Here is a 21,845-nt window from a genome sequence, read left to right on the forward strand (position 1 = left end):
ACTCCCTTCTTTCCTTTCTCCCTCCCACCCATCCATTCTTCCTTCCTTCCGTCTGTCCATCTATCCATATGTTGACTCTCTGTGGAAAGCACTAGGTTATGTATAGTGGGGGACATAGAGATAATGCCCAGTCTGGCAGGCACATAAAGAGTCTGTCAACTGTAAAGGACAGCTGGGGTCAGACTCTGGAAGGCCAGAATGCCAGATTGACAGGTCAAGGAATCATAGAAGCCAAGTACTGACGGGAATTCCTAACCTTATCCAATAAAACTGTGCTGTTGGAAATGTCCTATAATTCACTGGCCAGTGTGGCAGTCACTAGCCACATATACCTATTGAGCACTTGAAATACAGTTAGTGTGACTGAGGAACTGAATTTATCATTTCATTTAATTGAAAGCTAGTGGTTACCATATTAGCGCAGGAAGGGAGCCATTTCAGACAACCTTATTTTACAGGGAGGTGGTAGAAAGATCTTTGGGTCCATAAACGTTCTTCTGTTCCAGCTGCAGTACTTACTGGCTGAGAGCAGCTCTGAGCAAACCACTTAACTAGAGTGATTCTTGTATCTTCAGGTGTAAAATGGTAATAAAGACAACCTATGTTGTGAGCAACATTCGAAATCCTCTAGACTAATTACCATGGTGCTCTGTTGGTTACAGATGAGGAAACTGCACATACAGGTGAATATCAGGGACAGAACTGAGACTATAACCCAACATTCTGATACTAAGAGTTTGGTGTTACTTACATTGAACTTGATTTTTATCTGGGACACCATGAAAAACTATCAAGATATTTATTAAAATATTTTATTTATTGTGGCATCTGGGTGGCTTGGTCAGTTAAGCATATGCCTTTGGCTCAGGTCATGATCCCAGGGTTCTGGGATCAAGCCCCATATCAAGTTCCTTACTTGGTGGGGAGTCTGCTTCTCCTTCTGCCCCTTTCCCCCCACTTGTGTTCTGTCTCTCTCAAATAAATAAATAAAATCTTTAAAAAAGTTTAATTGAGAGAGAGCACGTGAGAGAGCATGGTGGGGGGAAGGCAGAGGGAGAGGGAGAAGCAGACTCCCTGCTGAGCAGGCCCAAGGCAGCCACTTAATTGACTGAGCCACCCAGCTGCCCCAACTATCAAGATATTTAGAATAAGAAAGTGAAATGAAAAAAAAGTCATGCTGTCAGGAACACCTGGGTATGGGTACAGAACCATAGGAAAGGAGGTGCCCTGGGGCAGGTTGGATAGTTAAGAAGGTATAAGGAGGGGCGCCTGGGTGGCTCAGTGGGTTAAAGCCTCTGCCTTCGGCTCAGGTCATGATCCCAGGGTCCTGGGATCGAGCCCCACATCGGGCTCCCTGCTCAGCGGGGAACCTGCTTCCTCCTTGCTCTCTGCCTGCCTCTCTGCCTACTTGTGATCTCTGCCTGTCAAATAAATAAATAAAATCTTAAAAAAAAAGAAAGTCAGTTCGCAGATCTCAGATGAGGCGCATGGAAAGGACAGATTATCAGAATTAAAAAAAAAAAAGGTATGAGGAGCTTGGTATATAAGCTCTTTGTAAATATTTTTAGAATGAATGTGTGAGAGCCTGGTTGCATAAGAAGAGGTTAACCAATACTGATAAACCTCAAACATTTGCTGAGTCCTGGTCAAGGGAGGAGTGGAGAGAACTCCAAAACATTGACATCAGAAAAGCAGAGCCAGTATTCACTACGATCCATTTCTTCATATTTTTCTGCTTTCATGAGCTTTAAACCTGATCTCTTATGAAAACAAAGATATTTAGAAAACGAGTAAGTGAAAGATGAAGAATTTAAAGTTAGTTCACGTCTTTCACGTACACATGACATACATGCCTGCATATATGCACACATGCACACTCCACATAGTCCTCTTGCCTCTATATTGAGAGCTAGAAGCAAAGGAGACATCAAATCAACAAAGAACCATGCCATTATATACTACATGTCTGGGCTTCTGAAATTCTAATCCCAAAGTATATCTCCATTCACTTCCATCAGTGCTATCTGGAATATACCAAGTTGATCAAGAGACTTCTCCCAGTTACCAAGAAAGCTAATTTCAGTGCAAATATAATCTCTCACACCTCCCATTTTTGCTCTTCTATTTTCTTATTTCCAGAACTAAGTATTAGGACCTCAAATTCTCCAGAGCCATAATTGTTTATATGCGCAGAACATGGCTTCACCAATCACGGAGAATGTATGCTTTTGAATCTCGATCACACCATTTTCATGTCTTGGGTTCCCCTCCCCCAACCTCCCTCTTTCTATTGGATCCTTTTTTTTTTTTTTTAAAGATTTTATTTATTTATTTGACACAGAGAGAGAGATCACAAGCAGGCAGAGAGGCAGGCAGAGAGGCAGGCAGAGACAGAGGGGGAAGCAGGCTCCCCGCTGAGCAGAGAGCCCGATGCGGGGCTCGATCCCAGGACCCTGAGATCATGACCTGAGCTGAAGGCAGAGGCTTAACCCCCTGAGCCACCCAGGTGCCCCTCTATTGGATCCTTTTTATGATAAGTTATCTTTGTTATCTTCCTCCCTGTTAAGAAAAAGCTGTTAAACTGGTAAATATGACATTGCTATCTTTTTCCCCCAAATAATTTGATTCTCAAAAGGTTTGAACATGATAAATATTATGTCTCTGGACTTTTTTCACTAGTATACACAGGAGCTTGTATTTGATTAACATCAGGTAAGAATCATTTGATTACCTTGTTTGGGAACCATATAGAATTCCCATTTTTCCTTTTATCCCATATTGTTGAAATACTTCTTTACTGATTGGTAACTCCAATAATAGGGAGTCAAGATAAAGAAACAGGAATGAAATACAGCCAATCATTTTGCATCCTGTCCACAACTCTAGTAAAGCTTGTGTAAAGTCTGGCGGCTAGACAAAATGAGGTGGGTGGGACTCTTCAGTTCTCTGTGATGACAGATTCCTCCATCTATGCAGATAATCAGGAATCAACTCTGCTGCATTTACTAGTTGACTGGATGCACTGGAGTCAAAAATGCAGACAAGATTGCCTCTATTTCAGGAATCCTTTTTAATATGCATCTTGTGCGTCTAGAAAACATACTTTGGAAGGTAGAATTACAACAGATGCATTATTCATATGACATTGGTGACTGTGTCCATTTTTTACAATTTGATTGTTCTGGCTCTGGTCTGTCAGCGCTTTAAAGTCTGGCACAACAGCTTCCCTCACTGGATGAAGCAATAAGCAGGTGGCTTTCTGTCTTTTATTGTCTCTGAGCGGATCTAAGCACTTACAAAGAGGCTGCCTTACAGTCTCACCCTTACTGGCCATCTGTCTCCTTGATTGCTTGTGTTCAGTTCCTTTCTTTTCCATCTGATAAGAACCAGCTTCTACCTGTATTTCTCAAAATCTCACAGTGAAATCATCTAATTCTTATGCAAGTCATTCTGAGACTTGGCAAGTCATCTTTATGGCCAGGCATCTTGCCTAGCAGGCATTCTCAGCTCCCTCAATTATGTGCTCAATTCTGCCTCACTTCTCTTGAAAGGCTCAGACAGGGAGTTTGAGAAGCATCTGTGTGGCTTGTTACTTTTTTTTATGGTCTTTGGTCACGTAGAGAAGGCCTGTGGTGTCCTAGGCTAAGTCTCCATCAAGAAGTTCACCAACAGCGGTATGGATTTCATGTCTCAATTCCTGATGTCCCAGCCATTTCCTGTCATTTCCCTGTTTCAGATACATAGGAGAAGCTGAGCCTCAAGGATAGCTGGGCAATGTGAAGAAGGGGAGGAAACATCCTGTCAAATAGTACCATGAATCCCCTCTGTTCATGTTGATCTTTGAACAAAATGCATGGTAGGAATAGTTTCCAAAAATGGGTTTTGATTTTTATAGGCTGGCTTCATTATCTGCCTTTGGCGATTATGGCCAGCAACATATTATGTGGAGCCTAGTGCAAATGCAAATGGGAAGCTCCTTTCCATGCTGCCAGACACCTGCAGCAGGGGGAGCCCTGCTCTCTGTGGACCGACCTCACAGGCCTGCTTTAGGCCTGAATTCAGGAAGCATTTGCTGCTGGACAGTTCCCTGCTTCCCAGCAAGGTAAGCAGATTTGAAGCAGAGGCTTCTCAGAGCTTCTGGAGCTGGGGCATCTGGATTGAGAGTGCCTCTCTGGCCCCAATCACCACACAGAAATTCAGACACTGCACACTAAAAGTAGGCACACATTATTCAAGGCATTTGCCTAAGTGCGATTCTCAGGGGCTAGTCACATTTGATTTCACTCATATGTGGGGCCCACATGTGTGTGTGGCAGTACAGCATGATTTTTCCACTGAGACACTTGCCTAACTACAATCATTTCTAATTAAAAAAAAAGTAATGTTTATACAAAAAATATATGTATATTATTAAGTTTTAAGAGAACTTTTGCCTTTATTGATACTCTTAAAAATATCTTAATTAAAAAATATTAAGTTCTACTCTGATTCCTTTCTTTGGGTATATATATTTTTTCTTCTATAACATCTCAAGAGCAATGTTTAGCTTATTACCTTTTAGAGTTTTAAAATTTCCCTAACATAAGAATTAAGACTATAAACTTTCCCAAGTTATGACTTCTGACATGTCCCACAAATTCTGACATAACATCTTGATTATTATACAGTTCTAAGTGTTTTAAAGTTTTCATTATATTTCTTTACCTTATTTAGAAATGTGATTTTAATTAAAAAATGTATGGACTTTAAAAACCTTTTTGTTAATTTCTAACAATCGAATTCCAATCACTTTGGATTGTATGACACTAGTTCTTAGAGCTGTGTTGACACCTACTTGATAAGTTAAAAACTGCACAATGAACACCTGGTAAACTCTCCACCTTGATTCAACTAGCTGTTAATGTTACCTGTGTTCTTCGGAAGAATGTCTTGTTTCTCTATGCATGGTTCTAAAATGAACCTATTAAATCAAGTTTGTTACTTATGATGAAATCTAATGTCTTTACTCATTTTTGTTTGCTTGACCATTCAGTGTTCAAACTGGTGTACTGAAGGGCGCCTGGGTGGCTCAGTGGGTTAAGCTGCTGCCTTCGGCTCAGGTCATGATCTCAGGGTCCTGGGATGGAACCCTGCATAGGGCTCTCTGCTCAGCGGGGAGCCTGCTTCTCTTCCTCTCTCACTGCCTGCCTCTCTGCCTACTTGTGATCTCTGTCAAATAAATAAATAAAATCTTAAAAAAAAACCTAGTGTACTGAAATCTCCAACTCTAATGATAGTTCAGTGGCAATTTCTCCTTGTAGTTTTTTAATCTCCACTTTGTGTATTTTAAGATTTTGTTACCCTCTTAGAAATCTGGAATTGTTAAATCTTCTTCATGAATTGAACACTTTGTCACCATGCAGTGGCTTTTTATCCCTATAATACAGTTTCGTTAAAGAGAATATTTTATTTGATATTAATAGTATATTCTAGTTTTGTTTTTCTGGTTACGGTAGGTTGGTATATATCCTTGCATATAGCAGTATGAAGTTTCCAGATTTTTTTTTTTTAAGATTTTATTTATTTGACAGGCAGAGATCACAAGTAGGCAGAGAGGCAGGCAGAGAGCAAGGAGGAAGCAGGTTCCCCGCTGAACAGGGAGCCCGATGTGGGGCTCAAACCCAGGACCCTGGGATCATGACCTGAGCCGAAGGCAGAGGCTTTAACCCACTGAGCCACCCAGGCACCCCTAAAGTTCCCAGATTTTTAAAAAATTTACCTGATATTTTCCTTACAATTTTACTTCCAACTTTTCCTTGTCCTTATTTTGTGGCTGTGTCTCTATAATTGAAAGCAAGTTATAGCTGGATTTTATTTTGTTTCTTAAGTCCATCCATCTCTGTAACTGGCATGTTTAGTTTGTGTTTATGACAACTCCTGATATATTTCAGTGGATTTGATTCTGCTGTTTTAACTTCATGCTTTCTATTTGTCCTCCCCCACCTTTCCCCACCTTTTATTTTGTATTTATTTATTTATTTTTTAGATTTTACTTATTTATTTGACATAGAGAGAGAGATCACAAGTAGGCAGAGAGAGAGGGGGAAGCAGGCTTCCCGCTGAGCAGAGAGCCCGATGCGGGGCTTGATCCCAGGACCCTGAGATCATGATCTGAGCCGAAGGCAGAGGCTTAAACCTCTGAGCCACCTGGGTGCCCCTTTCTCACCCTTAAAAAATATATATTTATGTTGTTTTTATTCCGTTTTCCCGAACTACTTTTTTGCTAGTTAGCTACTTTCCATATTTCTTTTTCACAGGCACCGTCACAATTTCTAATGGATTTTTAAGAGAGTCTAAGTTTTTCAGTAGCCTAACTGCCAGCCCAAATATTTCAAGTTCCTAGAACCCTTAACTCCACTTACCTCTCCATGACATGTCTTATTATTGTTCCATTTTTCAGTACCACCTTTTTTGCCTTACAGGCTCAACTTCATTTTTTTAAGTAAAAGATTATTTTATTGTCCAATATATTTTCTCACGTTTAAATAATATTTATTAATATGTATTGTCTTAGTACAACTGTTTTTTTCTGTTAAACCACTAGGTGGTTTATTTTCATACCTTTGTTAACAAAAAAATGGCTTTTTTGTAACCCTACAAATTAGATATTATTATTACTTAAAAATCTAGCATTTAGATTTTCCTATTAGTGTTCCATCTCAGCTTTTCCTTCCATAGTAATTTTTATTTTTCTTGAACTATGTACTTCAGAAGTTCCTTTAGTAAAGGTCTTTGTGGTCAACGGTTGTTTTTTGTTTATCCTAATTATCTTTGTTATACCATTATTTTTTAAAGTTGGTTTAAGTTGATAAAAATATTCTTCTATTACTTTAAAAATTCTTAAGTTTTGTGGCTTCCACTATTGCTACTGATAATCCAGCTGCCAGCCTAATTGTAGTTTCTTTGTAGATAATCTACCTTTCAGGCTGCTTTTTCCTTTGGCTTGGTTTCTGCATTCTCCTGTGCCATGTCCAACTTGCTTTCTTTTTATTTATCCTGCCTCTTGTACCTTGTCTTTTCTTCATCTCTTAATTCATATCTTTCATAAATTCTTGAAAATGATCATCTCTTCATGTATTTGAATATGATCTCATTTATTATTTCTGTTTTGTCTGATTTCAAGAATTCCAATTTGATATAGATCTTTCCATTCTGTTCTGTCTCTAAACTTCTTATATGTATCTTCTCTGCATTGAGTGATTTTTTCAGCTTTATTTTCCAGTTCATTATGTTTCTCTTTAGATGTGTCTATTATTCTGTTTAATTCATCCACTGAGTTTTATTTTTTAATTCACAGAATACTTTAAGGACAAAACTATGAATAAATAAATACCTGTATACTTTTCACCTATCTGGTTCTCCAAATGTTACCATCTTGTTCCTCTGTGTGTGTATATACACATATATGCATACACACATCCATATAATCATATATACTCATATATGCATGTACATACACACACAAAACCCCATCCTATTTTCTTTTAGGAAAACCACCTGAAAATAGACTGCAGACATTATACATGTTACTTTTAAATACTTCAATATACCTAACCTATCTTAAGAACAAAAACATTCTCTCATATGAATATATTATTACTACACATAAGGACAGCCACATGAAGCAATAATAGCGTTTGACATATTATTCACACTCAGATTTCCCCAGTTGTCCACTAGATGTCATTTATCATAAGCTTTCGTTCTGACCTGGGATCCAGTCAAAGTTCACTCTGTCACATTTGATGGTTATGTCTCCTTAGTCTCTCCCATTTTAGAATAGTACCCCACAACCTCTTGCTGCTCATGGCATTGAAACCTCGGACTAGTCAGCTATTCTGAAGAAAACTCCACATTCTGAAATTGGCTAATGGTTTCCTCATTATGAGATGTGGGTCAAACATTCCCTGCAAGAATCTCACATAGCTGATATATCTCCCCCTGCACCACTGCAGGAAGCACATAATGTCAAATCTTGGTCACAGTGGGAACTGCCAGATCTTACCATGTACATGCACATTTCCTTTCTTTGTAACTAATAAGTTAGTACTATGTGAATGATCTGGGAGACTGTGAAATAGCCTGTTCCCAAACAACCTGTCACCCAGTGGTTTTAGCATTCCTTGATTCTTGCCTAACTCCATTATTACAGTGGAGATTACAAATTGGTGATTTTTAAAAAAAGATTTATTTATACATATTTAATGCATATTTATTTAATATGTTTATTTAAAATTATTTATAGTAATATTAATTATGTTAATATATTAATAAATATTTATATATATTTAATACATATACATATTTGATTTTTAAAAAAGATTTATTCATACATAAATCATGTGCTCTCAGAGAGCGCACATGAGCAGGAGGGGCAGAGGGAGAGGGAGAGAGATTCCCAAGCAGACTCTGTTGAGCACAGAACCCGAGGCAGGGCTCGATCTTATGACTTGGAGATCATGACCTCAGCCAAAACCAAAAGCTGGAAACTTAACCAACTGCATCACCCAGGTGCCCCACAAATTGGTGATTTTTTTAATTCTACCATTTTCTTCTATATTTATTAGGTAGTATACTTCTATTAAAAAAAAAAAAGAGCCTTTACTACCCTCCTCCCTTTTTGGATCTCTATATAGACTTATGGATTTTAAAAATTCATTCTGTTGTAATCCATTAACATTATTCTTTCTGATATGAAACTGTCCAAAATCAGACCAGTGAGAATCTTTCCAAGATAGCCCCTTTGTCCATTTGACAAGACACTGCTAGTTTTTGGCTACTTCCTTGCTTTCTGGCATAATAAATATCTGAGAGTTGTATTCTACTTCCCTGCTACAGTCTAGAATTTAGCTTTTGCCTCTTCAAGAAACCCTGGTTCCTTTGAGTGGGGAATGGTATTTAGAAACCACTATTATCATTATCCCTGTTGTCACGGAAGTGTCCCATTGGTTGTTTAATTTCCACATTTAGATTTTCCACTTTTAAAAATCTCTGGTTATTTTTCCGATCAACCTGGTCATTTTTTATTATCTCTTATACCCTCAAATTATATTTTAATATTATGTAGCAATAGATTTTGTCCAAATAGGATGGAAGAGGAAGGAGAGAGAGAAGAGAAGGAGGAAGAAATATTCAAGTTCTTTCAAGCTGAAAATACCTTTGCCACTGCTGCGGGGGCGGCTTCAGATCTGTAGAGCTGAGTCTGCTGCACTTCATTTTGAAGTTTAAGGGTGGATATTTGTTGATTGCACCTAGGAAGAAAGTCTGTGATGAGTCTCTTATTCATGGCTATTAACATTACAGCAATCTGCTCTGTGTGCCAAGTATCACTTCACTGTTTTCGATATTCATCAAAGGAAGATAGCAAGTAAGGTGGCCGTATAAGAGATGAAAGCAGGTTTCTCAGGGGAGTCTCTAAAAAGGGGTTTAGAAAAATACATCTCTGCTGAATTTATAGCCAATGCATTCAACTTACTTTTCATTAAGATGCCTTTAGCTGCTAAAGTTGGTCAACGTTAGAGGAGATATTATGAGCTAGTCCTAAAAGTCTGGTCTCTAATTGACATGAACTATTCAGAATAGCTATTTTTTAATTTGCTCTTTTGCAATATCAAAATGCAAAGGGAAAGGGATATTCCCTTTATGGTTTCTGTATCGTTAACTGCAGTAAAAATAGTGCCATCTTGGGTTTAATTCATTAGTGGCTCACTTCATTTGGAAGTATATTAATTTTTTATAATAATAAAACATGCCTCTTCCCACACAATTTAAACACTTAAAAGCCATTTTTGATGGGAAACTTTCAAAAATATTTATTTACTTGAAGCATTAAACTGAACAGACTTGGTAAACACAATTAAATCTCGTCCTTGGTGCTCAAGGGTCATTAAGTAGCAAGTTCATCCTGAGCTGTGATATAGCATTGTCTCTAAAGTTGCTGTTGCAGACTGGACTGTGTGATTCTAGACTGAATGGCCCAAGACTGTGATGTTGTGCATTTTATTTTTTATCTGTCCTAGTTCTAAGCATCAGGTTGTTTGTCAGTTTTGTTTCTCTCAGAAAATGTGTTAATTCTGATGTGGACTATGCTCGATGACTGCCTTGATCATAGCGTGGTGTTAAATAAGAGAGAGGGAGCTACACTAGAATCCCCAGAAGGGCAGTGACGGTGTCTGTTTGGTCACTCCTTGATACCCCCACACCTTGGGGTGCCTGGGTAGCTCCGTTGGTTAAGCATCTGACTTAATTTGGCTCAGGTCATGATCTTAGGGTCCTGAGAATGTGCCCTGTGTTGGACCCTGTGCTCAGCACAGATTTGCTTGAGATTCTTTCCCCCCCTTTGCTCCTCCCCCACAGCTCATGTTCTCTAAAATGAACAATTTTTTTTTAAAGATAGCTCCACACCCAAACTGTGAGTGGCTCGGTGTAGGTACCTGATACATATGTGTTGCTGTTGAATGAGCATGAGACTGTGGGTTTGCTATATGATTATGTTAAAGCCTTTTTCAACTTCTACTTTTACAGCTATATTTCAAAGACAGGAGATTTCTAGACACTTAAGTTCTAGAAAAGTAGTGTACAATTGTGTCACAGTTATGGTTTTCTGAAAGCACTGTATATATCTCTCACCTACCCCAAGTAATTCTTAAGGCATCTCTTCCTTTCCCTGGATAGTAGTGGAGTGTCATTTTTATCTAATCATACAGTTTGACTAATTACCATGAAACACCATGAAGAATTTTCAGGGACTGAGGAAAGAAATTCCATCTTAAATGTTTTTTCAAATTTTTTTTTTTTTTTTGCCTCATAAAGAGTGTTTCTTTACAAGTTTCTCAGTCTTTCAGTGTGTTCTTTTGTTTTACCCTTACAAAGGCCTTGTAATTACTTTTTTCAGAATGATTCCTGGCCTCCCCCCTTTTTTTGCCTTTTTTCTAGCTCCTCTTTCTGATATCTATTCAAAAACACGTCCACATAAATTTCATTCTAGGAGCTTGTGGCTCCAGTGTTTCTCAAACTATAATGTGCATATGAATCACCTGGCAGTTTGATAAAAATGCAGATTCTAATTCAGAATGTCTGGAGTAGGGCCTGAAACTCTGCATTTTCTATGAGCTCCCAGATAATGCTGATGATGTAGGTCCTAGACTCACATTTGGAGAAGCACAGGACTAGGGGACATGACATCAGTACCATCAGCAATTTCCCACCTCACCTATAGTGACTGGTCCGTCTTTGCAAACTTAGCTGGTCTCACTTTGTAATGTCAGTGACCAGTTTGAGACATGATCAGAATCTCCTGTAAGGTACACGGGGTGTTCTTCAGCCTGTGTATTCACTTTTATCTGGAGTCTAAGGGCTCATTCACCATGAAAATGTTTAGAAATCTGACAACTTTTGAACCTCCAGAGTCATTGTAGGACATGGCTTTTTTTTACCTATTCCACTGCATACAAAGTGAATTGCATACTTTCAAGGCAAAATTATTTCAAGAAATACAGCCCATGTTTCTTTTTTATGAGCCCCAGTTACACTAATTGCTGGCATCATAAAAAGTCATTAACAAGGCTGAGAAAGTTTTGCAAGGATGTATCTTTCATTCTGACAGGTAAAATTGTATCTCCTATACCTGAAACTCTGCCTTTGGAACTTGTAAAAAAGCAAAGCCGAGAACTGTTGAATTTTTCTTTGGCTTTCTCTTTTGGTGTGTTAACTGATGAAGCTTACCTTCGAAGGGTAGTGTGTTAATGTTACATGGCAAGGATTTCTACTTTATAGCTAAGGTCCAGGCTGTGACTCCCCCCACCCCCGCCTATATTGCTCTATGCAGACAGATGTGTGAGCAGCTGCTTGTTATGATTGCTTCTCCATAGGAACCAGAGGCATAAAAAAGATGAGCCAGAAAATTAAATGCTAGGAATTAGAGGTTTCCTCCCTCCACCATCCATCATTACACATTTTCCTTTATGACCCTGCAGTGCCCTTGAAGACAGAGATTTCCAAGAATCCATTGTCAGTTCATCAACTCTTCTCTTGGGAATACCAAATATACTCTTAATGTGTAAGAAAGAACAGATTTTATGACTTACGCCTGATTGAGTTTACGAAAGATTTCACAAACTTCACACTGTATCTGTGGTCAGGTTTATGAATTCGGCCAAGCTGGACCAAGTGGTGATCCAAAGGGTAGCTGGCTAGATCTTCCAATTCCTTGTCATTCCAAGCAAGGCCAAGGGAAAACACAAATAGGGCATAACCTTGACATTTGGCTCTCAAGGATTCTTTCTTTAAGGTTTCCCTGTCCAAGTGACTGGTTTCCCCAGCAGATATCACAAATATGACTTTGTTTCTTCTCATATTGGGTGTATTTAAAAAAATATTGTCCAGGGTCCACTGTAAGGCATGACCGATGAAAGCATCTCCATTTAGTTGTTGAACTGATTCTTCCAGGTGTCTCTTCATGAGGCGTTTGCTATTGTAGGTGGTAAGGTTGAACTCAGTTCTAACGGGACTCTTCTGAGTGTTGGGTAGGAAGTTAGGGGGAGCATGGCTTAAGAGGGCTACCCGGTCTCCAGTGACAGAGGTCTCAGGCTCTGGGGTGATCTCAAAGTGATCTAACAGTGCTCCCAAAAAGTGTCTTATGTCTTCAAATTCAGCACTTCCCACATGCCGGGAGCTGTCCAGAAGAAAAGCAGCATCCATGTAAGACTCTGCAGGGGGTGGTTTGGCTTGATCACAAAAAGGGTCTGGCTTGCATACATCTGCAGACCAAAAGTCACATAGGGTTATTAGTAAAACAGACTGGAGAAAAGATAGCATCTCAAATATTTTAACATTTGGAAACTGCATAGTTTTTGATATTAAAATAATTACTAAATGACTTCGATATTAACAATGAAAGATTTCCTAGTCCATAATTTGCATCTGTATTTAAAATGTACAGATTTTACACCCAGTTGGCATCTTGAATTCCATTCACTAAGGCATCTGACTTTTAAAAATTAGGCTGCTTTCAACAGATGTTTAATCTTGGCTGTATTTTAAGTTTATAAAGATTGAAGTGGACAGTTCATCTCATTTAAGAGTGTACCTTTTCATGACATAAAAGCTAATGATCTTTCTAGATAGACAAGACAGGTAAAGCAAAGGTCCTTATCATTATGCTCAGAATCTTCTACTATGAAATGTAGTATGCTTGAAGTGGGAAAAAAGCAATGAATTCTTATACTTCAATTTAAATAAAGGCTTGTAACTCAAGTCCATCTGGGTGTGGACACTAAGGACAAAGCTATAGCTCATGTTTGTATCTCCAGTGTGTTTATTAGTTGAAAGCTTAATACGTGTTTGTTAAATACATGAATATAAATATTGCATATTAATAGCCTTTCATTAAATATGGGGTCATTTAAATAAATATGCATGTCTCATTTAGCAAAAGAATGTGTCGTAATAAAACAGAAAGTGAATTCCACTGAATCTGACCACAATGAATATTCAGAGGAATAAAAAAATTTGGAAATGGAAGGATCTTAGAGGTCACCTAATCTAATTTTACAGAAGAGACTGATGGTAAGAGGTAAAATCATTCTGTCAAACAATATGCAAGTGTTTCTAGAAGTTTCTATATGTATGAGGTCAGGGTTTATTGTGAGAGAAAGGGCCATGTGGTGGTGTGGCAGTGGGAGGCCCCTTGGCCTAAGAGCCAGGATGCCTGGGCTCTGGTCTTGGCCAAGTCACCACTAGGCCTCAATTCTGCACAGTTAGGTAGGGGGGGGTCAGATTCACCCAGAGAACCCTTCCAAGGCCAACCTCTGCAATCTTGATGTTTGTAGTAATAGTTAATGGTTAAGGCTGAGAATGCCTCTTTAAGAACTAAAGAAAAGTGAAATGGAATGACAAGCATGTGGACAGCTGGCACTTAGATATGTGCCTGGGGCAGGAATAAAAGCAGTCAGATGAAAGGTTAAAAACCAGAATGCAGATCTCTGGGGATGTAGCAAACTTTCTAACTTCAGTCTTGCTCATGGTCTCCATAAAGATGTGGCTTTGCACAAGTTATGTTTCCCTTACTGAAATTTGGTACAATTTTACGACCACATTTAATGGTCGAGTGACAGAACAGTCACCTGTGTGCTAGGCAGTTTCTAAAATCAGAGACAGCAGGCTTCCCGTTTGCTCAATTTTGTGGGATTTTTTTAATTGCAAGAAACGATAGCCAAAATATCTTCCCTTATATGCCTCAGAGACAAAACAAGGATTTAAGCCAAGAAATGGGGCCAAAATCTATCCCCAGTCACACATGTACAACTTCTGACTGTAACATACCAGCACAGAAGTGTAACTGATGTGTCTGAAAGCTGTGCTGAGGCTGGGGTGGGAAGCCTTCCTCACAGCACAGCCAGCCACTGCCTCGAGTAAGAGGATCAATGCCTACCCAACCCTGTGCCACAGAGAGGGACAGAGGGAGGGAGAGAGGAAAGTGGGAGGGAGAAGGGAGGAGGGGGAGGGGAAGGGAGGGGAGAGACTAATGAGTACTGGGAAACAGAGGAAGAGACAGAATAGAGGGGTGTCTGAAGCAATTCCACTTCTAAGAGTTACCACCTCCCTGTGAGGTCACTTACATGGCAAGCATTAGCAACTCATTGACACACATGGAGAAGGAGAGGAATCAACCATTTTCTTCAAGACCAAATACCAAGTGCCAGGGAGAATAACAGGTCTCTGTTACTCATAAATGGCAGCGTTGTGAGGCTAGCCTTCCTGGGTCTCCTCTGGCTGTGCCGTAGGCAAATTATCTCACCTCTCCAAGCCCCATTTTTGTCATCTGTCGAGTGGAGCTAGTAATAGTTCAGATGTCTCAGGGTGATTGTAAGGATGGGATACGACAATGAGAAGAGTGCTTGGAACAGAATAAGCTCAACAGCTTCAACATTAACTATCACCAGCACCACCACCAATGTTATATAAAGCCGTTAGAACAGGGCACGGCTCCTAAGAAACGTCTGGCAACTGCTAGAAATCACACCCACTGATGACTGCAGTGGCTTCTACCGTCTTCATAATTATTGGAACACTCAACTTACCAGCATATACTCACCCACAGCTGCCTCTCTAGCTAGGCCTATAGATTGTGTATAAAATACAGCGACAGACAAACCAGCATGGCAAATCTTTCTGATTCTTCTTTGCAATGAAAAATGTATGGATTTCTACTAATTTCCACTTGTACTATAAAGTGTTTCTTGAGGAGTTGTGAACATCTGAGACTTAGAAGACACATAAATATACTTTACAGCATGAAAACCTTGGCACTGAGATAGGCTGAGTTTTCCTAATAATCATTACCATTTCCTGGAAGCTGCAGAAGTGTGGAGGGCCTGGAATGCAGTCCTCCTGCTAGGAGCCCTGCTGGCTGGGGCTCTGTCTGTGGACCAGGCAGTATGAGGAAGTGAGCCCAATGCCCCAGGGAAATCTTCCCAAGGCCTCTTGTACCCCTGCTGCCAAGGTCCAGTTACTCGTGCCAATAGTGACTCAGTGTGCTTAACAGGCCTGATCAAATTATATTCTCTCTGTGGGTCTTACCATAGCAGAAAGTGCACCGCTGGAGTCTCTCTAATGCTGGCGCGTAGTCAGTCCCAGATGGAACCATTATGACTTGGAATGTGCCAGTGTCATCAATCTGCAAGAAGCAGAAGCAAGAAAAAGAGCAGCTTAGTGGGTGGAGCTGCAGGAATCCCCCAGGATTGTTCACAGCACTGAGATCTTTTGAGTGCAACACTGCTCCTTCTAAAGAAGGTCATAGGGAAGCCTAGTGCGTCTTAGGGTGGCTAGGAGCCCTGCTTGGGTTTAAGCCTTGGTGTTGCCTTTAGCTGTAGGTCAGGTTCCTTTGTCTCTGTTTCATCATCTACAAAATAATCACACTACTACCTAATAGGGATACACTGGCCATTAAATGGGTTCATAACTGAAATGCATTTAGTTGTACAGGGTGGGTGCTGTGTGGGTCAGTAGAGACCACAAAGCACTTTCCTGTTCATTATCTCAACAACCCAGTGAGTTTGTTCTTATGTGCATCATGCCTATTTTACAGATGAGGAAGCTGAAGCTCAAAGGAAGGTGAGAGGACCGATCAAAAGACAATGCACATGGATACTGTTTAAGGAAGAGGGTCAGAGGACAACCCCCCCCCCACACACACACACATGCCAAGTCCCAGAGAACCAAGTGAAATCACAGAATGTACTTTATTTTATTTTAATTTATTTATTTATTTATTTATTTATTTATTTATTTATTTGACAAACAGAGATCACAAGTAGGCAGAGAGGCAGGAGAGAGAGAGGGGGAAGCAGGCTCCCTGCTGAGCAGAGAGCCCAATGCGGGGCTCGATCCCAGGACCGTGGGATCATGACCTGAGCTGAAGGCAGAGGCTTTAACCCACTGAACCACCCAGGCGCCCCCACAGAATGTACTTTACAACTGTCTCTGAGTTCCCATTATGAGCCAGGCATGGGAGCTGGCTTTGCAGACCCAGATCCACATCCAGGGGCTCTCCTCTGAACAATTCCCACCCCCTTCCAATTCAGTCCCATTGTTAGTAACCTCTCTGGGGAGTTTGAGGCTAGAGATCAGAGGTAAAATAGGCTTCAAATAATGAAGAATAATTAGCTTGTCAGTTAACAGATTCACAGATCCATTGATAACTGAGGGAAAATTATAGGTATGGTCTTATCTAATGCCTAAGAGATGGGACAGACAACATTTCCCTACTCTTTCTCCAGAAAATGTCCTTTGAACACTTTATCCGTAAAAGCAGGACTTGGGGAGCCATGTATAAGTGTGTGTGTGTTGGGGGGGGGTGCCATCTCTCTGCAGAGCAGATTGCACCAGGGATGGACATCTCAGCCAATTGGACCCATTCTCTCAGGAATTTGGAATTGGGGTCCTGAGGGCAGTGAGTCCCTCTCTGTTAGTGGTAAGCACTAATAGAGCTGTAGGCTGGCCATGCTCTAATTGAGGAGCAATGGGAAGGAAATGAGGGAAATGGGAAGGAAGGAAGGTGGTGAGGGCTTTCGCTAAGGCTTATCTTTGTTTCATCCCATCTTTTCTTCTGTGTAGAAGAGATGGAGAGATCTGTGCTCACCAGAATTCCTCCCTAGAAGACCACTGTGTTTGCCTTCATGAGCTGGATGGGTTAGAAGGGGAGACTCGGAGGAAACATGGTAACTGAAGCGTTTGGCATGATTTCTAGGCAAAATATATAGAAAAAAGAATGGTTAGTGCCTGGGAAAGGCTGAAAGTGCCCGGAAGGCGGGAAGGTGAGCATTGTTGTGGTATGAGCAAAGAGGACAAAAAAGATGCTGTGACAGGGCAGTGGAGCTGGGACAGGGGTGGTAGAGACAAATGGGGACATTCTGTAGAGGAAGACAGCACCCTGCATTACGGTGCCCCTTCTTTTGACTCACTACCTTCAGTGAAATCTGTACTGCCCACTGATTCTTCATGCAAATGGATTCTTGGAACAAAGGCTGAATCGTGTGTCCAGGTAAGCACAGAGTGAAAACAGAAACTGCTTACCTAGACCCAAAGCAGAGGACACCTGGGTTATAGTTGCATCTTTATAATAAATTTACCAGGGGTATGCGCATATGCGTACTTAAGCTAGCTTAAATTGGTCTTGGCAACGTGTAAAAAACAGTCTTGACTCTTGAATAATACAACAGCACCATTAGTCTGTATTGTTAATGGCTTTTAATGGGTATCTGAGCAATGTTTCCAGTGAACCATGCCTTCACTTCATCGGGATTGTGATGAGTGACCAGGAAACCAAATCCAGAGAGCATGGATCAGACCATCTGGTAGGGGCACAGTGCTTTCTTATTGCCAACTATCAGGATCCAAGGGGAAAAAAAATCACAAAATGTTTAAGCTAGGAGAAATCTCAGGAACTATGTAGTCCAAGCCTAGCATTTACAGATAAGGAAAGTGAGCCCCGAGGGAGGTGGAATATGGGAGGCTCCAGTTTAAATTTTGCTTTCTCCAAATAAGACCTACTTCCCATCTTCTGCATTAGCTGCTTTTATGATCACAGTTCTGTGTCAGGGAGTCCTAACTTAGTTTAGAGCAGTGTTCTGAAGATGTCATCCAGGGACTGCTGCCGTTTGTTAACTAGTTTGTGTTCTGCATGTCTGTGTTGTGACAACTTCCGTATTTCTGGCAGTGGAGCTGGTTGATAACTTAGACTTTGCATTTAATCGTGTATCAACATGTTGTTGTCAACTTAAAACATCATCCTTCTCCTATGGAGTTTAGTGTGTTGCTTTACTAGGAGAGGTCACAGGGGGTCTGAGCTCTCCCTGTCCTCCCACCCCTCTTCCCACCAAAGTAATCTCCTAGTCAATGAAGTTTGGCAGATGTGGTTTTAGATATCACCAGCACACATCACTAGAGCAACTATAGTTAGCATGTTACAGAAAATTCCTTAAACTAAACGAGGATCAGGGATTTAAAATAAAAGAGTTCTATGGTTCACTTTTCTTAGCTCTCACTTTTTATTGCTATTAAGTGCACAGATGGGCTAGAGGAGGCCTTCAGCAAATGGTTTGGGAAGATACCCTCTTCCCTCATTTCTAAACATCACGGGGCTTTATAAATTGGTGTGTTCAAGAAATGATACAATTAATACTATGTGTAACCATCTTTCTTTGATGGTTCATATTCATTAAGGAGTTCTTTTTAAAAATAAAAAGGTTGGGTGGTCAAAGTGCCACAGTTTCCCATTAAGCCCCCTACCCCACCTATTCCAGTTCTGCCTCCAATCACAAGAATAAACTGTAATGTCAGTATTATACTTAATGTTTCTCTCATCTACGATGCTAAAAAGCAGAGTTAAAAAAAAATCCTAGCTAAAAAAGAGATCTCTTTTATAAGTCTATTAGAAAGGGAGACCCACTCTAGGTTAGAATTCTTTATGGGTGGCAAGTAAAATTTCACCAGCGGTAAGAGGTCGTTGCCAAACACACTTAGAGGGGAAAAGCTGGTGGCAAAACAAAGCCGAGACTGGGGTTTTTCCAGTCAAAAATGGCCTTCTGTTTCAGAAGGGATGAATAGCTCATTACTCAGCTTGATACCATCATGAGAAATTTCCAAAAGGGGTGGGAGGGTCACAGTTCATGTGCTAAGGGAAATCATGGCCTGTTGTCAGAACATCTGCTTCCAAGTCCTGCAGCGTGTGCCTGCATGGGGCCCAATTTTTACACTGGACTGCTCAACTCTCAGACGAATCAAGATTTAGAAAAGTCATGATAATTATGAAACAAGTTAGGGTTTTAAAATATGGCCCCCAAATAAAAATGCATTGTCACTAAATTTTTGAGGTCTGTTCTTGAAATAATAAACAACAGTTCAAGTATAGGAAGCACAACTGAACAGAATGGATAGAAGAAAGAAAAAGAGGGCAAAGGAGAAGTAGTAACATAATTTCCCTTCTGTAATGCCAGGTATCAGTAGTGGGTTCTTACCAACTTGTATAACAAGCCTCTATTTTGAACCTTTTTAGAGAACCCTGTTTAGTTCCATCCTCTAATGGCAGCTCCATGAGTGTGGGTTTTTGGTTTTCCACTTCTGCTTCTCCACAGCCTACGATAGCACCCAGTATACATGAGGTGCTCACTAAGCATTTGCTGGATGAACGAACCTTAGCACCAATTCTGACTTCTGTCTGCACCTCTGTTTCTACTCAAGAAGTGTTGGGAGCCAGTGCTGCTCCGATTTTGGAGGGTCATTGTCAAGAATTTGAATCTTCAGTGGTGCTCTTTTGAGATAAAGTCCTTCAAGAAAGGAGCAAAGAGCCTCCAGCTGATTTGGCTAGGAACTCTGAGTGAGACTGTTAACAGTCAAAAGATTTTAAAGCAAACCAACAAAGTATGTCTTCTCAAGTTATAGGCTATGCACACACCTTTGAGTGGTGGTGAAATAGTGTTTATTTAAATTTATATCACAAGTACTATCAATTATTTGCATTAGGATGTTGTCTCTTGTTTTGTGAATAAATAAAGCCAAGGGACAATGGGGCTCTCAATAAACAGAAGGAATTATGAGTCTGTATGTAACCACACCTACTCACTGAGTTTCTGAGCTGCTGTGTTTTATAGCAGCTTCACTTGCATGGCATGGCCCAGCCTTTTCTAACTGATGTGCATTTTCCTTTCTGAGCCTGGTCTATCAGCCTGTCCTTTTGCATGTTCAATGACACTAATAGCAGTGTCAGCTCCTTTACAACCTAGATATCAATTTTGTTAAACAGATTTTAGTTCATCATCAAGCAGATAAACAATAACAATAGCAATTAGAGCAAAAGCTATCATTCTTGAATATTTACTATGTGCTACGCACTGAGGAATGGTGTCCTATCATTTCACCTACACAACAGCTCCAAGAAGCAGGCACTGTTTTCCATACTTTATAGATTAATACTCCATTTCAATTCTGTTGTGCTTATTTGACACCTTCATAGAATATTATGGTGGTGTAAAAGGCCTCAAAAACTTAGCCTAAGAGATGAAAGACCTGTACTCTGACAACTATAAGACATTAATGAAAGAAACTGAAAATGACACAAATGGAAAGATATTCTATACTCATGGATCGGAAGAACAAATTTTGTTAAAAATGTCCATACTACCCAAAGCAATCTACAGATTCAATGCAATCCCCATCAAAACATCAACACTTTTCACAAAACCAGAACAAATAATCTTAAAATTTGCATGGAACTACAAAAGACCCCAAATAGCCAAAACACTCTTGAAAAAGAAAAACAAAGCTGGAGGTATCACAATTCCAGATTTCAAGTTATACTGAAAAATTATGATAATGAAAACAGTATGGTAGTGACACAAAAATGGACACATTGATGAACGGAACAGGATAGAAAAGCCCCCAAACAAACCCATAATTATATGGTCAATTAATCACTGGGAAAAAGACATTCTCTTCAACAAATGGTGTTGGGACAACTGGACAATGACAGGGAAAAGAATGAAACCGGACCACTTTCTTACACCATACACAAAAATGAACTCAAAACGGATCAAGGACCTAAATATGAGCCCTGAAACCATAAAAATCCTAGAGGAAAGCACAGGATATAAGTTCTCTGACATCAGTGTAACAACTTTTTTCTAGATACATCTCCTGATGCAAGGGGAACAAAAGCAAAAATAAACTACTGGGATTATATCAAAATATAAAATTTCTGCATAGAGAAGGAAGCAATCAACAAAACCAAAAGTCAGCCTACTGAATGGGAGACTTGCAAATTACATATCCAATAAAGGGTTAGTATTAAAAATATATAAAAAACCGATATCACTCAATATCCCCCAAACCCAAATAATCCAAATAAAAATGGGCAGAAGACATCTCTCCAAAGAAGACATCCAGATAGCTAACAGACACATGAAAAGATGCTCAACATCACTCATCATCAGGGAAATGTAAACCAAAACTACAATGAGATATCACCTCATACTTGTCAGAATTGCTAAAACCAAAACATCAAGAAATAACAAGTGTTGGCAAGGATATGTAGAAAAAGGAACTCTCATGCTCTGTTGGTGGGAATGGGAACTAGTGCAGCCGCTGTGGAAAACAATATGGATGTTCCTCAAAAAGTCAAAATAGAACTACCCTGGAGCTTTTCGGTGGTTCAGTCAGTTAAATATCTGACTCTTGGTCTCAGCTAAGGTCTTGATCTCAAGGTTGTGAGTTCAAGCCTGTCATTGGGCTCCATGATAGACATGGAGCCT

General features: G+C 40.0%; 1 protein-coding gene across 2 annotated transcripts in view; it reads right to left on the reverse strand.

Moving 5' to 3' along the window:
- The window catches only part of COL6A6 (collagen type VI alpha 6 chain), a gene marked incomplete at its 5' end in the record, with an annotated part of 108,271 nt that overhangs the window by 2,012 nt on the left and 84,414 nt on the right, over positions 1 to 21,845 (reverse strand). For both annotated transcript variants that reach the window (XM_080824285.1, XM_080824286.1), the window contains 3 exons: positions 9,197 to 9,290; positions 12,126 to 12,797; positions 15,619 to 15,715. In XM_080824285.1, the coding sequence (XP_080680411.1) occupies positions 9,197 to 9,290; positions 12,126 to 12,797; positions 15,619 to 15,715 (863 nt within the window). The remainder of the gene's footprint in view (positions 1 to 9,196; positions 9,291 to 12,125; positions 12,798 to 15,618; positions 15,716 to 21,845) is intronic.

This window comes from Martes martes, assembly GCF_963455335.1.
Source record: "Martes martes genome assembly, chromosome: 1".
In the NCBI taxonomy this organism is placed as follows: Eukaryota; Metazoa; Chordata; class Mammalia; order Carnivora; family Mustelidae; genus Martes; species Martes martes.